The 16,167-nt window shown below is 38.3% G+C and overlaps 1 protein-coding gene across 7 annotated transcripts in view; it reads right to left on the bottom strand.

Annotated features, from left to right (window-relative positions):
* Positions 1 to 1,423: 1,423 nt before the first annotated feature.
* The window catches only part of shroom4 (shroom family member 4), a 61,727-nt gene continuing 46,983 nt past the window's right edge, over positions 1,424 to 16,167 (bottom strand). For 6 of the 7 annotated variants that reach the window (XM_051900390.1, XM_051900392.1, XM_051900394.1 and 3 more), the window contains 7 exons: positions 11,841 to 14,379; positions 10,134 to 10,198; positions 9,403 to 10,050; positions 7,840 to 8,469; positions 7,001 to 7,139; positions 5,793 to 6,065; positions 1,424 to 3,179 (listed from right to left, as the gene is read on the bottom strand). In XM_051900390.1, coding sequence (XP_051756350.1) covers positions 2,892 to 3,179; positions 5,793 to 6,065; positions 7,001 to 7,139; positions 7,840 to 8,469; positions 9,403 to 10,050; positions 10,134 to 10,198; positions 11,841 to 14,379 — 4,582 coding nt within the window. In that variant the 3' untranslated portion in view covers positions 1,424 to 2,891. Of the gene's footprint in view, positions 3,180 to 5,792; positions 6,066 to 7,000; positions 7,140 to 7,839; positions 8,470 to 9,402; positions 10,051 to 10,133; positions 10,199 to 11,840; positions 14,380 to 14,571; positions 14,657 to 16,167 lie in introns of those variants that run through there. The other variant, XM_051900396.1, reaches the window with a different exon arrangement.

Raw genomic sequence — 16,167 nt, 5'->3', positions numbered from 1 at the left:
ACTGCAACATTGAGGTTCAGTGTTATTTTTATTTTAGAAAATAAACTTGATTTCTCATCTTACAAATCAATTGTTTCTTATTTTCACTGGTATGTCTCTCAGGACTAGTGCATCTCTGAGCCTATATTCAGCATGAGTAAAATACTTAAATACTGTTAAAATCAGATACTTTAAGACTTTTACTCAAGTCGTATTGGAATTGGGTACTTGTAACTTGTAGTGGAGTCATTTTCAATGTAAGGTATCAGTACTCTTACTCAAGTATGGTTTTCAGGTACTCTTTACACCTCTGGCAGCTAGACAGACTAAGTTATTTATATGTACAAATCATTCAAGCGCCCCATTCTGAGCAATTTTTAAGCAACATTTAATTATTGTTAAAAATTAAACTAAAGAAACTAAAGATCTTTATTTGTCAAAAGAATAACAGCTGCAGTTCAAGCTCGACCAATAATATATCATTTAGCATTTTCGTCGATGAAGTCTATTCTGATTGGTTGATCACTTTAAACAACGTTTAATCCTGGAGCTTTCTAGTGCAAGAGCACGCAATATCTACGCGAGAGGAAGTTCATAGAAGAGCACTGTACTGTTTGAGAGCATTTTAATAGTTAAATAATCATTTAGATTCAAAATTAGTTTAATGAATCATGGCTTCAACAATCTGACCAACACAAAAAGCGGAAACATGAGCTAATGGCGTTATGTTTAAAACATATATATATATATATATATATATAAATAAATAAATATATAAAAAAAAAAAAAAAAAAAAAAAAAAAAAACTCACTCAATTTTTCTACATAAGAATTTTCTCGTGTTTTAAACTAAAAACTGTTCGGAAAAACTATTTCATGGAAATTACTCTTGATTTCCCTTTATTATTGCATTCCCGTTGAACTTACCACAACGCCGACCTTGCTTTTTGCAGATTTAGAGGTAATGTAGAAACGCGGGGTAAACGCTTGCTGTCGTGGAGTAAATCTCGTGCTTCTGAGAGCTCGTACAAAGCCAAACATCATGTAGCTTATTGTAAACCAGCAATGAAGAGCTGTGAGTAAAAAACAATGCTTGCACGTTTTATTTATCCTTTACGTTTCCCGCCAAGTAGCTTCAAGCTCACGTTCGCACTTCCTTCCATCCAATCAACACCCTCGTTAATTATTAATTACGTAAAGACTATCTATTAACCTATTAAGTCACATCTCAAACATTAGAATGATTATTAATGTTCAAACAAACAATGTGATGTATTTTTAAAATGCAAATACTCCACAGCCTCTAAAATCTTCATGCATAATTATAAATTAATTAGCAAAATATTAGGAGTATATCATGCAACACCACACAGCATGTCAAGTCCCTAAAATGTTGTCAGCTAGCTACCTAACTTTTTCAGAATGAACTTAAAACAAAGGCATAACCCTGATAAGATATTTTTAATTGTACACGTTTTACAATGAATCTTTTCAATCAAAAAAACAAAAAAAAACAAAAAAAAACAGGATGAAATTATCAATAGACCAAATATTTCCTTTCATCTCCAGCGCTAAGCTGTTTACAATGTATGATACAACAAATGAACAAGAGTTTATAGTAAATAAACTATAACGTTTATACAAAGTAAAGCAAAAATTAAAACAGCAAAAATAAGCACTAAGGCACATTTGCCTTCTTGATCTGCATTTTTGAAACCAAATACTTACATTCATTCTTCATTCCTATACAGCAAACCCTTCAAATACAAATCAACTATATATCTCGCTTCTTAATCTTTCCTTAATCTTCATCTCATGTTCCTTTGTTTTGCAAAAAAAAATAAAATAAAGACTTTCAAGGCGGTAAATGGTCAATGAAGCAGCATTCTCCTTCCTTTTAGAGAAATGTCCAGTTTCTCAAAAAGATAAGGAAATCTAGTAGCAATCGCCTCAAAAGTTGCCATGTCAGCGTGTGAGATGATACGTAAGGTTAAACACAGTGCATCTCATTTAACTAAAAACTCTTATTCAAAGGAAACACGTCTATATAAGGGCTTTGGTAAGGCAAGGCTGGTTTTCTCAAAACATTTCTGCATGTCATTCCTCAAAACAGGCACAGCACATTTATCTTCTAATGTTCACAAAGACAAACTTTATCTTTGGCAATAATAATTATCCGAGAAAAGTGTAACAAGTACTATAAGGCATACTAAATATGAAATTTAAGTACAAAAAAAGGTCACTTCTTGAAAACACTGCGATAACAGGTCACAATGTTTCATTTAAGAAAAGTTCCAGTTATGACAGAATGAAACTTCTGTGACTTAAAGACGCACTTTAGCATCCACTATGTACACATTTTCAATGTACATACAAATACTTCACAAAACATTTTAAACGAAACAATGTTTATCATGCCAAAGAGTGGAAAGAAATCAGATACATGCAGCAGAGTAAGGCTGTAAATTGGTGTTAAAGCAATGTGACCTTGAATCCAGGTTTCTCTAATTTACTGACAGGGATATATATATATTGTGTGTATGATTATATACACACATAAATAAATAAATAGCAGTGCATGGACACTCCCCCTGCTGTATTCAATGAGAAGCATACGCACACATGCGTTCTTTGGCGGTGACTGAGGTTAACTGAGTAAGCGCAAACTTTACTGAACGTTTATTAGTGCAGCTGAAGTCCTAACAGACAACTTCAAGTAGTGATGTAGTGTTTTCAAATTTAACATCATTCTGTGGTAGTTGTGCTCTTCTGTACTCAGTTGTTAAATCAATGCAATGTCCATTCTTTGAAACATACTGCAGTACAATGTCTTTTCAGTACAAAGTCCAATTCGAATCCTGTTAGACATAGAAACAGTAATCTTAAAATAATGTCTATTATTTAAAGCACTTCTCAGTAATGCCCGTACCCCAGACCGACCCCCAGCCCCAGGCCGAGGCTCTCTCGAAGTCCCCTGAGCTGCTCCTCGCCGAGCCTGATCTTGTCATCCAGTTGCCTCTGCTCTACTAGTAGGGCCGCTTTCATCTTCACAAAGTGACTGTAGTCACGCATCTGTTCTGGGGTCAGGCAACATCCCAGCACCCTGCCCACAGCCTGCTCACGCCGGTCCACATGTTCCTTGAGCTCCTGAGCCTCTCCCATCTGCACCAGCAGCTGCTTCTTCTTTTCCAGAAGTTGTAGCTACAACATCACCGAAAGAACGAGAGAGGCAGCGAGAATAAGACATGGCCATTGAATAAAATGTTAAGCAAATCAAACAAAAGCAAACATGTAGAAGGAAAAAATAGATGTTACTGTATCTAAGTGAATTTTATTTGTATAGCGCTTACATAAAATACATATCTTGACTTCTCTCTGTCTGGTATTGTCCTTAAAGTATGTGATGAGGCTTAATACTTTACATTATATAAATGAAGATGATAGGGACATTTACAGACAGTGTCATACGATGTATGCACAAGCTAATATGCTGATTCACAAATTTAGTATGTGTTCAGGATCTGTGAAGACTACACTTTTTAGATCATATTGTACTCCTGTGTATACTGCCCATTTGTGGCGGCGCCACATAAAGAGCAGCATGCTTAAACTCAATGTAGCATATTATGATGGAACGAGAGCTGTTGCTTAAGGTGCCACGATGGAGCAGTGCAAGCCAAATGTTTGTCAGTGTTGGCGTGCCCACCTGCTGTGCTGTGCAATATCGTACAGATGTATGTTTAGGTTATCAGACTCTGCAAACAGGATAATTTCAACACTGACGAACCTGGCACCAAGTTCAGTCAGGTTCTTCTCCAGTATGTGGAACCATTGCCGTTTTAGCCTATATGTGATATCGTGGATTTTTTTTTTGTATTTGTCTGTTTTATTGTTTGTGTTTTTGGACCATGTGTGTCCTTAATAAAGCTTTGATGATGATATTTCAAAGCAGCTTTACAGAAAATCATGTTGTTAATGTTTATAATATCTTAATATCTTCATGCCTTATGGCAGTGTCGCCAAGTCTGCGGTTTTCCTGTGGAATTGGGTTACTTTTTTTTTTAGTCCGTGGGTTTAAGTGTTGAGCCCCGGAACGCGATTGGGCTAGTTTTGGATGTGACTGGGAGGGTTGGAATAGCAATTGGGCTGGTTTTGTTTTGCAAACCTGGCAACCCTGCCTTATAGAGACAGAGCGAAACGCGTCATAATCTGAAAACCATGCCCACCGGGGGGGAAAACAACCCAACCGTCTCCATTGACTTTGTATTGCGTGAAGCTGCCTCCTTGTCATTTCTGACTTATAACAAAAAACAGAACAATGTCTAAAAGCTGCTATGTGACAGTGTGTACAAATGACAAGGAGGCAGCTTCAAGCAAAACAAATTCAATGAAGAGAGTTGAATTGAAATTTTTTTTTTAATAAATGTGCCTTCATTCCAAATAACTTCCCCTCCCTCCTGCAGTCTCTTCTCTTCTCTGATGAAGTGTTTATTAGCGCGAAGGCGGGAAAACCTGTCACTCACATGACAATAGAGGGTATGCAGCCGTGGTGACTACAGTAACGCCACAGCATTGGTTTTCAGCGTGAATGGCGCGAAAAACACATCTAAAATGGGAAAGAGCTTTGAGACTGACTGTACAAATAGGTTTGACAAGAAATCTGAGGTACATTTTTACAGACTGCTGAAAGCTACAGAAAAGAGAGGCAAATGGATCACTGCAATTCACAGAAACAACTGGACTCCAGGCAGCGAAACGTGGATTTGCAGTTATCATTGTGTGTCAATATGTTGAATTTTGAAGTAAAATCAAACCCTATATATTGTATTGTTATATATTGTACTGACAACTCATCAATTAAATATTTGCCATCTTATTTTCTGTACAATTGGATGTTTTTTAAATAAACTGACAAAAACTATACAAGTTTTAGGGCTGGACGAAATGACGATATATATAACATTGATACAAGTGATCACTCGGACGTTACGTATATTGTATTTATATAAAGCGTTCACAGGGAAATTTGCTTAATGTATTTCCCCAGCGTTGAAATCAGGCACATATAAATGTAGAAAACGCAATTCCTGGCTGCATGTCAATATCCATGGATCTTTGGTAAGTACAGTAAGAAAAACTGTATCGAGTCCAACCTTTAGTTTAAACTGATAAATGTTTGTTTTACTCGCGTTTTCGCAGTTTCTCCTATTAAATAGTCATGCAGCAGGCTCTTTTGCCACTCAGTCTGGCTGAGGGGGAGTGTTCCGCCAGGAAAGTGACGTCGATGCATACCCTCCTCTATAGCAAACCATTACCATCCAACAATTCAATCAATTCCCGATGAACATAATCATGTCTCACCCTACATCTTTTCTTAACCAAGAAGCTATTTCACTCAGATATGTGTCACAATTGGCTTGCTTAGTTGGGGACACTTGACATTTGATATTCAACAATGTTCTGATCTGCCTGCATTGACACCCTTGTAAGCGAACTGAACTGAGCTGGATGATGACATCACTAAATTAATAACTATTGATTCTTACATCGGAATGAATCAATACTGAATTTACTTAAGCTGGACAATGACACCATTTTCTTTAAGAGCTGCTGTGCAGCCAAATTATATACCAGTTATAACTGTAAAGCTGCTTTGACACAATCTGCATTGTAAAAAGTGCTATATAAAAAAAGGTGACTTGACTTGACAATAAGGAAGAAAAAACTATCACAACTTCCATTTCATGCAGACATTAACATATATCGCTGGGTGATAATATAGTTAACATTTTGCAACAGTATATCTCTCCTCACCCTCTCGTGGTGGCCGGTCTCTGGGTCAACACAGTCCAAGGCGCTTTCCACTCGAATCAGCCTTCCAGAAAGTGACAGCAGCAGGCTGGTCACTTTGTCTAGGTCACCGATGAACATACGATATTTGTCCACCTCATTGGGCTTGCAGATAGCAAGCACCAGGCTCTCCACCTCCTCTCCCAGCTGAGTGTTGGCCCGAATATCCTCTTGCAGGCCTCTCTGTGCCTCACGCAGGACACCCAGCTTTTTACGAAGGCTCTCCATCAGCTGCTTCTGTAAATGTAAACATTCACTATGAGAAGTGGCATATATATATGCCACACACATATATATAGACACACATACACTACAGTTAAAAAGTTTGGGGTCAGTCAGACTTTTTCTTTTTTCTTTTTGAAAGAAATTAATACTTTTATTCAGCAAGGATACATTACATTGCTCAAAAGTGACGGTAAAGACAATTAAAATGTTACAGAAGATTTCTGTTTCAAATATATGACTTCTATTTATCAAAGAATCTTAAAAAAATATGATTTCCACAAAAAAACTGAGCAACACAATTGCTTAAGATTTATAATAAAAAGTGTTTCTTAAGCAGTAAATCAACATATTAGAATGATTTCTGAAGGATCATGTGACACTAAAAATTGGAGTTATAATGCTGAAAATTCAGCTTTGACATTTTAAGAATAAATTTCATTTAAAAATATATACAAACAGAAAAGTGTTATTTTAAATTATAAAATACCTATTATGAATAAAATATTTTACAATATTACTGCGTGTTTGATCAAATAAATGCAGATTTGGTGAGCATAAGAGACTGAGAAAATAGTAGTGTATATCCACACATGTATGACAGTTTTAAATACTTTTAAAATACAGATTTAATACAGATACAGATTTATTTATTGTTTTACTTAACTACATTTTTAACATGATGTTAATACAGGGCTCTTTGTGTCAATTTTAATAGTGAATGAACTGATAAATAATTTTTTAAAGATACACTCCTAAATAGGAACTGACTTCACACATCCAAAAGATCATCTCGAGTTATAAAAGTAACTTAAAAAAACCCCCAGAAAAGTGAAGTTAGTACTTCAGTAAAGTGTCCATGAACTTTGGGGCCATATCTGAAATTACACCAAAGTGAAAAATTTTACAAAGTGTGTAATAAGCGACCCATACATTTCTGAATCTTTCACCTTATAATTGAGTTCTTCCTCCTCCTCTTTCCTCTCTGAGATCTCTCGAATCTTGGCAAGAAGTTGCACGTTTTCAGCTGATGTGTCATAACAGGTTGATCGTGAGACTTGTGCTGTGGATGTTCCCATTCTAGAGGGCCTAGAAAAAAGGTCATGAATATGTCAGAAGCAAAAAAAAAAAAAAAAGGTACTGTAACAATCTTTCTGATATAATGTAATAAAATATAATACACTGAAAAAAATGTGTAGAATGTACTTTGAAACAATTTTCACTCAGAAATTGCTAGTAAATTTCACAAATAATTACAAAGAAATGGCAAGTAACACATAGAATTGAACATGACATTTTGATGTAGAAAGCCTGAAACACTATTTTCATGTAAAATGTACTCCAATAATCTTTGTTTTGTTTTGTTTTTTAACTTCGAAAAATATTTTTTTACAATGTAGATTGTAGAATACTCTGAAGTACAGAGCCCCTAAAGGGATATGGTGGTGGAAAAAAATATGAGATGGAAAGAAAAATAAGTCAATGCTATGTTTTGCATTCCACTGAGAAACTTTGCGTTTGCTTCTAAACCTTTTGAGAAAGTTTCTCAGGGTTATGCAAAAGTCTTTGTGATGGAACGCAAATGTTTTTTGAGCGAACGCAAAGTTTCGCGAGAGAACACAAAAGCATCGTAATATTTGTTTCCTTTCATCTCATATTTTTTCCATCACCATGCCCCTAGGGGCTCGAAACTGAAGCATGCTATGACAACCATAACTATCATGGCATTTAAACATAAGTGTTAAGAAAAGTAAAGTTAAAGTTCAGAAAATTGAGAAGATTGTCGTACCTCTCTAGTGTTGATCCACTGATTGGGTAGCCCCCTCTCCAGCTCTCTCCACCTATCTCTGTATTTACACTGTGTGGAAAGAACTCTCCAATCAACTCATTCCTAGATATACCATAATCATCCTCCAGAATGGAGTCCACCAGGGAGCTCCTCGGCCCTCTAATGCTTCTTGCCGATGGAGCCCCTTGCTCAGGCATGTTGTCAATGTCCGTCTCCAGCACCATAACAGGCCGAGCAAAACCCTGCATCTCCATCCTGTCCTCTCCTTCCCGCCTCTGAACTTCTCCAGCTCGCTCATCCTCACAGATCTCATCGATGTCTGTCTCCAGAGGCAGGTTTCCATCTTCAACACTGCTGGGACTGCGGGAGGAAATAATCTGGTTTTTGTGGGCTGTTTCGGGGAAGCCTGCTTGATGGGGCTGCAAGTGGTAATTGTTCATGGAGAAGTAGGATTCTGGATACACGGGCCCAACTGACAAGCTGTTTTCTGGGATTTCAAGAGACCTGGTAGTGCCCTGTGCAGGGTAATGAGAACTGGACCGGTCCCATTGAACTCGATGCTCAGGAAACATGGGCTTCACCAGTGTGACTCTAGGCTCATCTGACGCTGCAGCAGTATGGACAGGTATTCTAAAAGAGGGCAGACATGAAGGTAATTTATTCAAAATGCAATTCATTCAATAATAACGTTGAAATAATAAGAAATAGCTACTTTTATTCAGCAAGGGTCCATTAATGGATCTAAAGTAACATTAAAGACATTTAGATTTATATGTCAAATAAATGCTGTTCTTTAAAATTTTCTATTCATTAAAGAATCCTGACAAACATGTATTGCAGTTAAGCAGCACAACTGTTTAAAACATTGATAATAATAAGAAATGTTTCTTGAGCATCAAATCAACATATTAGAATGATTTCTGAAAGATTATGTGACACTGAAGACTGGAGTAATGGTGCTAAAAATTTTGCTTTGTCATCACAGTAATGAATTACATTTTAAAACATTAAAATAAAATAAAAATGATTATTATAAATTGTAATAATATTTCACAATATTACTGTTTTTACTGTATTTTTGATCAACTAAATGCAGCCTTGGTGAGCAGAAGAGACTTCATTACCAACCCCATAAATGGTACCCTATATCATAATGAAGTAAAAAAAAAAAAAAAAAAAATAGAATAGAATAAAATAAAAGTAAATAAAACCTTCAGTAGTTTGGCTTAGTCTTATATTATTATTTTTACTGTTTCACTGCTTATTAATAATCAAAAAACTTAAAAAACTAACAAACAGTAATTTGCGTAAAAAATAAAAAAAAAGACTGAGATGTGTTCTCTCATGTATTCATGTATAACCTTAATGGTTACGCCACATACATTTTTTTTGATTTTCAAGTTTTCTTGGAAATGGTTTATCAAAACTATATGAAATCATCATGAATACAAAGAGTACACTTCTAAGAAATTAGCACATGTACTTTAAACTAGAAAAAACTTTAAAAAGATGTACTTCATCATGGATCTTGCCATATGTGTGGGGTTGGATGGTACGGATTACCTTGTGCATGGTTCAGGATGCGGCAAAAATTGATGAAGTTCTCTCCTCATGTCATAGTTCTGAAGGTTTATGTCTCTCTCTCTTGGGGGCAGGGCTACAGGTTTAAAAGCCCGACGTGTAAAAGCAGGGCTGGGGGGAGCCACCGAGTACTCTTGACTGCAGCAGTGATGGCTCTCTGAAACCTCCCTTGGAGGAAGACTATAGGAACGCTGACGTGTCATTTCAGGCACGCTGGGGGGCCGGGATGTGCACGGCGGTGGCCGAGGTGGAGAGGAAGAGGAAGAGGGAGAGGAATAGAGTGGCGGGGAGGAGAAGAGGTTGTGGTGGGATGCCCGCCTCTTGTGAAACTGCTCCCATTTTGGGGGCGGTGGACGAGGTGGCGGAGGCCCTTTTTTCTTCTTTACTTCACCGACACATACTCCATTCTCATCAAGGTCGCTAAGAGTGGACGCACGCATTCTGCCAACATTGGTGTTTGAAATGTGATTAGGAACATTTTCTGTCTCCATGCGAATGTCGTTCTCTGACATAGCACGGTTTTTAAGGGGTGAAAAAAGATGCTCCTCAGTGCAGCCACCTGTAATGCTGTTGCCACCTTGACCCATGAAGTTGGGAACAACAGCCCCTCTCTTACACTTTGGGTAGTCCCTGTGGAATAAGAAATGTTATGCTATACTTCTTCCAGGTAAAGGTTTGTCAATAACATTATGTATATAAGTAAAGGATCTTACCTATCTGTTAAGCTGTAGTTTCGGTTTAATTTTTTTGTTTGTTCCTGTCCCTGCACAGGATGGGCCTGTAAAATGCATTTGCCATATATTTAAATATAAGTTAAGTAAAAAATAAAATATAATTTAAAAAAATATATATTTAACAGACAAATTCATTTATGTTGTATAGCAGATTATGTTTTTACCTAACCCTATTTGCAGTATAAAAAATAAACTAGGTAAATAGTTTATAGTTAAAAACTAGGTTTATACCTTTTCACCAATCTATTATTTAACATATAGTTTAACATATAGGTGAACCCTAGCATTTAAACGTCTCTCTCAAAAGGGTTTAAATGCCATGCTCAATGGTACAGTAGAAAAGCAAGAGTTTGCTCTATGTAACCATACAAATACTGGTTCATTCCAACTGCTGTTGTGCCAAACATCTATAGCCCAGATTTTTATAAGCACATAAAGTGCAAAATAAATATAAGGGTTAGATATCAAACTGTTCTTTCCTTGTGAATAGTATCTCCGATTCTCATCCAGAGTGCATGGGCTTGATTCCACAACAAGGAAAAATCCCTCTTGAATTCACCTGAATTTGCCCTCAAGGATCAATAAAGATTGTCTATCTACAGTAAATATACTAAAGGAATAAGAATGGCTCAGAGATCAGTTAGAGCATTAATTCCCGTTTTAAGATGAAACTTTTAAAACTATTTCAAAACCAAACACTTTTCAAAACCAAAGGACATGCATCAAGAATAGTGACTGTTGAGATAGCATACATATTCAATCTTCCTGTTGTTTTAGAGCCGATTTATGATTTTTATACAGTTCTGGCCAATATTTTGCCTTTTGAGACACTGAGGAAGGCCAGTTTCAATATATCCTGACCTGCATGAATGTTAATATTAAAATAAGTCTGCACTGAGGACTGAAAACAACAGTCTCACTCCCATCTACATGGCACTATACCAAAGAGTCTTAAAATAACAGCTCAAGTAGAGTATAAACAGTTTCATCCTTATTCAGTTCTAACAGTGTGCATATAAATCAATGCACAAAGAAGATACATAATATTTTACAGAACATAAGAAAGTATCATTCTGACAGGAACTAAACCACAATTTCCATCCCATATGCAATTAGGCTATTTTCACTTGAAAACTATTTAACTGAAAAAAGTGGTTCAGTGGCTTCACAACATGTTTTTGTAATTGCTCAGAGAAGCTTAGAACTGTAAATAACCAAAATAAAGAAAGCAAATCACACCCTCTTTCAGGAAAGTTTGATTTCCATCAAGGCTATTCATTATAAGCACATATACAGGCTATTCATTATGAATTTATGAGGTTGTTATTTGACAGTGAACTGCAAGAGGAAAGCTTTACTCTTACTTGCATAAATATTAATTTAATAACAATGTGTCTATGTTGCAAAGACATCTGCATGTCTATTCCATATATAGTGCATACTATGACATTTGCATCCATAAGGTATCCCCCAATACTTGTACATCCTTCTATGTGACTTTAATAAGTAAGGTAAATGGTAAAACCACATCAACACTAATTTAATGTACTGCAATGCTTGTTAATGCTTGTCAGAAATTCTGGCATTTTTATATTAGTGGTTCCCTGGGTTGGCTGAGAGCCTGGATCAGAAAACCCTGACAATCCCTTTTTAAGACAATGGACAATGCTGAATTCCCAGTCTTACCTCAGTTGAGGTGTAGCTCCTGGCCTTGTAGGGTGGATTTACGTGGTAGCCATCATACTGATTGTGCTGGGTGGTCACTGGGTGGAACGCTGAGCAAGGCTTTTGGATGTTAGTGGTAGCGTTGCTATAGAAATGCTCAGAGGACTGCAGGGAGGAAGGAACCTGAGGTGTGGGCGGCTGCTTCCGATAGGTGTCATGAGACAAAGACTGAGGAACTGTGTCACTGTTCATATTGTGTTCAGAGCGAACAGTTTCTCTCCCAGACTCCCGTTCTTGTTCTCTCTGAAGCAGCCTCTGCCTCTCCTCCCAGTCCTTCACCATTTGTTGCTCTTTTTCCCTCTCTTTCCTTAATCTTTCCTTCTCCCTATCTTGTTCTCTAAGCTTCTCTTGTTCTCTAAGCTTCTCTTGTTCTCTAAGCTTCTCTTGCTCCTTAACTTTCTCCTTCTCATGCTCTCTCTCCATCATTTTTTCTTGGTCCTTTTGGGTACTCATAAACTGTCTCCCAGTGTCCAGTGAGTTGACATAGGGCACATCTTGATACGAAAACCTTCTCCGGCCCAGGTTAGAGGCCATCTCAATAGGTTCAGGTGAGGATAGATGGTTCAGCCTACCCGGCTTGTCTAGTCTCTGATTTCGACTTGTCAGACTCGATAAGTTTGTTACAGACTGACTCAACTTCCTGCTAGTCTCCTCAAAAAACCTCCTGCGGTCTGCAAAGGGAGGGATGTCACACTCATCTGATCGACCTAAACGACTGCTGGAAGAACTTGTTCTCCCTCTTGTTGATACCATTTTTCCAGACCACATCTGTCCGGTAGCCTCCTTTCTCTCCTTACTCTCAGAGGTCTCAGTTTCAAGTTGAAGCTTGTGTTCTGGTGTCCAACGCCATCGACGTGGTTTACCTGCAGGTGCTATCTCCTCCACCACATGCACACATACTTGTCTGGCATGTTGAGGGATCTGAGTTTGGGTCTGAGATGACTGGACGCACACAACCCTGATGCTGGAATGTTCCTCAGCTTGTGTGGTATCAAGAACTTGTTGAGGTATCTGTTTGGATATTTGCACAGAGGCAGTGGGTGGATTGGTAAGAGGACTTGGGAGGGTTTGGGGTCTGGGCTGATGGTACTCTGGAGGAGCTACTGCCTCTGTGTTGAGATCTGCAACCTCTTCTTCCACGGTCTCTTCACCACAAGGGTTTCTACTCTTCTGCAGCTGGGCCTTCTTCCTTTGGATCTCATTTCTGAGGTTGGTGGCAAAACGCTCATTTCTGCGACGCGACTTGGAACTACGAAACTGCCGTTTCTGCGACTGCTTTGTGGCATTACCATTGTCCACCCTCACTTCTCCTCCATTCTCATTTAGGTGAGTGTCCACATCTACAGAACCAATGTTCTTCTCATTGGTCTGAAAGTTAGTGGTGGAGAATCCATTCCCCATGGGATTTCCGGGCTGCCCCCACAGATTCTGTCCAGAATCAAGAGGTTCCTCCTCTACCCTGGGATCCTCAAGTTCGGAAGTTGCCACCGAACCGGGCGTGGAACATCGGCTTGCTCCCCACTTGCCCTGAGAACTATTTGGACTAGTATCGCTCAGATAAAGAGGAGACTGTGACCACTGGCAAGTTGGAGATGCACGATGATCACTTTTGTCACCAGAAATATCCATCATACACAGCTGAGAAGCTAGAAGTTTCTCAGGTGCACTGTGTCTGTGCATTGCTGAGTGAAGATTACGTTCTGGTTGAAGTTGGGTATCAAAGTTCTCATCCATATTCCTTTGTGAAAAGGGACTCAGAGGAGGTGAAGGTGCCATTACAGATTTTGAACAGTTCTCAAAGTGTTTTTTCTCACTGACAGTTGCTTTGAAATCTCCACCTGAGTCTCTCTGAGAGTTTAAGGTATAATACGTTTCAGTGGTGCACCCTTTACATTCTTGCTCGTTGTCTTGTTCTCCGTTCAAATAAACATTGCCTGTCAAAACTTCCTGGATTTGGGGTTGATCTTCAACCATGCAGCCACTTACACTTGGGAGGCCTAAAGGAGCAGACACACAACGTTTATCTGTTGGTTGGCCTCTAGTAGCCCTAAAGCTATCCTTCCTCATGGGTGGCTGCGGTGGTGCACAGTGTTCCTCCTCGCAGCTATAGGACGATGGTCGGACTTTAGCCTCAGTTCTGTCAGACAGTATCTTGGAGCGTTGATGCTCTGCCTGCTGGTTTCCAACGCCACTGGGGGCAGAATGTTGGCCTCCGTCTGGATACCTGCAGGAAGAACCCAGACCCTGGAGGAGGTTGTCCATGGAGTTGGTCTCCTCAGGCTTGACAGGAACAGTGTAATCAGATGTGTTTGAGCTGGCTGAGAATGAGCTGTAAGCAGAGTCACGTTTGTTGTTGAAGATGACAGGATCGATGGGAGAGAGCTGACTGTCATAGTAACCCTGGTTGGGAGGATTCTCTAGACTCTCCATACTCCCTATTGAGCTGCTGCGGTCTGTGCTGTAGTGCCTGGTGATATGGCCCCACTGCATGGACAGCTCACTGCACAATGAAACAGAAGTGAACCAAGTTAGATGATGTGACACTATCACCATAAGGATTTCAACAATTGTCTACAAAAAGTAACTATTTACACTATTTATTCAGTATCAAATTATATCTATATGTGCCAACTATGGGCCTGTTTCCACCTTGTATTAAGATGCGTTTTGGTTGATCGGAGTGGACGAGGGAGATACATACCCGTTTCCACCTGGTGTTTTAATCTCTTTTGTCAACTTTTAAACACTTCTGTCCTGATTTCTGTCCAGGGGAGGGTCTATGGGCAGGTAAATGTATGGTAAATGTATGGGTTTTTGGTAACACTTTATTTTAGGGTCTTTTAACTAGTTGCTTATTAGCATGCATATTACTAGAATATTGGCTGTTTATTAGTACTTCTTAAGCACATATTAATGCCTTATTCTGCATGACCTTATTCTACATTCTTAATCCTACCCAATACCTAAACTTAACAACTACCTTACTAACTATTAATAAGCAGTAAATTAGGAGTTTATTGAGGGAAAAGTTGTAGTTCATAGTGAATACGTGTTACCTATACTAAAGTGTTACTGGGTTTTTTCAGATCTTTCAATCTAATGGACAAAATAAGCTCACGTAATTTACATATGAACACGCCCGGAGACAATGGAAAAACACGCGAAGAGCATTAGCTTTCATTTCTGCTCTGATAGCTGCAATACCACGCCGAAAGCTGTGAAGAAATCAGGAATGGTGAGAGAACATTGTGCTTGGTACGTATTTTGTCTTCAAACCAAACTTGGGTCTTCAGCTGACAAAGATTAAACCCCGTCTGGCTAGCATGCGCTTCCCATAATGTTTACGCGTTAGTAGGTGGAGAGTAGGCGGTCTTTTGTGGCTGTTCGAACACATTCAACCACATGAGAGTTTCCACTACGAAAGCAATCCGGTAAAATGTGTATTCAACTACCTCTGGAAGTGGTCGAAAGTGGACAAGCTCAAAACGTTTTACACCCTGTTTACACCTGTATTTAGCATCGTCCACTTGTGATCCGATCGACCAAAATGCATCTTAATACCAGGTAGAAACAGGGCCTATGTGTCTCAAATTCAGATTATTTTTTACAGATATTTTAATTTGATAATCATGTAGGCATTTTCATTCTGTGTTATAGGTGTTGTGATTAGGTTTCACAGTCTCCACGGCAAAACACTAAAGAAATTTCATACATCAAAAAAAGATATTGTATGCGCTCAAAACAAACAAAAAAAAACAAGTCTGTTCTCAGGTACGTAAAAAAAAATAAAAAATAAAAATGCAGTGTCGGGACAATTTTGGCTATTTGGTTGATAAAACATTAAAGAAATCCCCCAAAACAAACATTAAAGTTGAAGTTAAAAGTTAAAGATTAGTCCTTTACGTCAATGTTGTGTTTTGTACTACAGGCTTTTTTGTGTGTTTTGTGTGTGTTTTTGGTCACTCTGCTGGTGATCTGTGAAGAATGTCTGAGTCATACGTCTGAAAATAGTGGTTGCATCCGCTGAGCCACATGTTGACATAAGATGTGAGATCACCAGCTTCCTCTCTGATTGTTTTCCTTGTGAAATTTGCTGGAAGCAAAATTCCCTAAATTCAACAATGAGATCTATCTCTCTCCCTCTCGCACAGACACAAAGATCTGTTAAAGCTATTAGTAGTTTAATGGAAACATTTCAAAAGGTGTCTAAATAAATGTAAAACACTGACATGTTAAAACGAGATGAATGGTCATACAGATTACTTGAATACATCATCTGTATAATGGT

This window comes from Ctenopharyngodon idella, chromosome 7 (genome assembly GCF_019924925.1).
Source record: "Ctenopharyngodon idella isolate HZGC_01 chromosome 7, HZGC01, whole genome shotgun sequence".
NCBI lineage: Eukaryota > Metazoa > Chordata > Actinopteri > Cypriniformes > Xenocyprididae > Ctenopharyngodon > Ctenopharyngodon idella.
The sequence above is the reverse complement of the archived record's forward strand: the minus strand, read 5'-3'. Positions and strand labels throughout refer to the sequence as shown.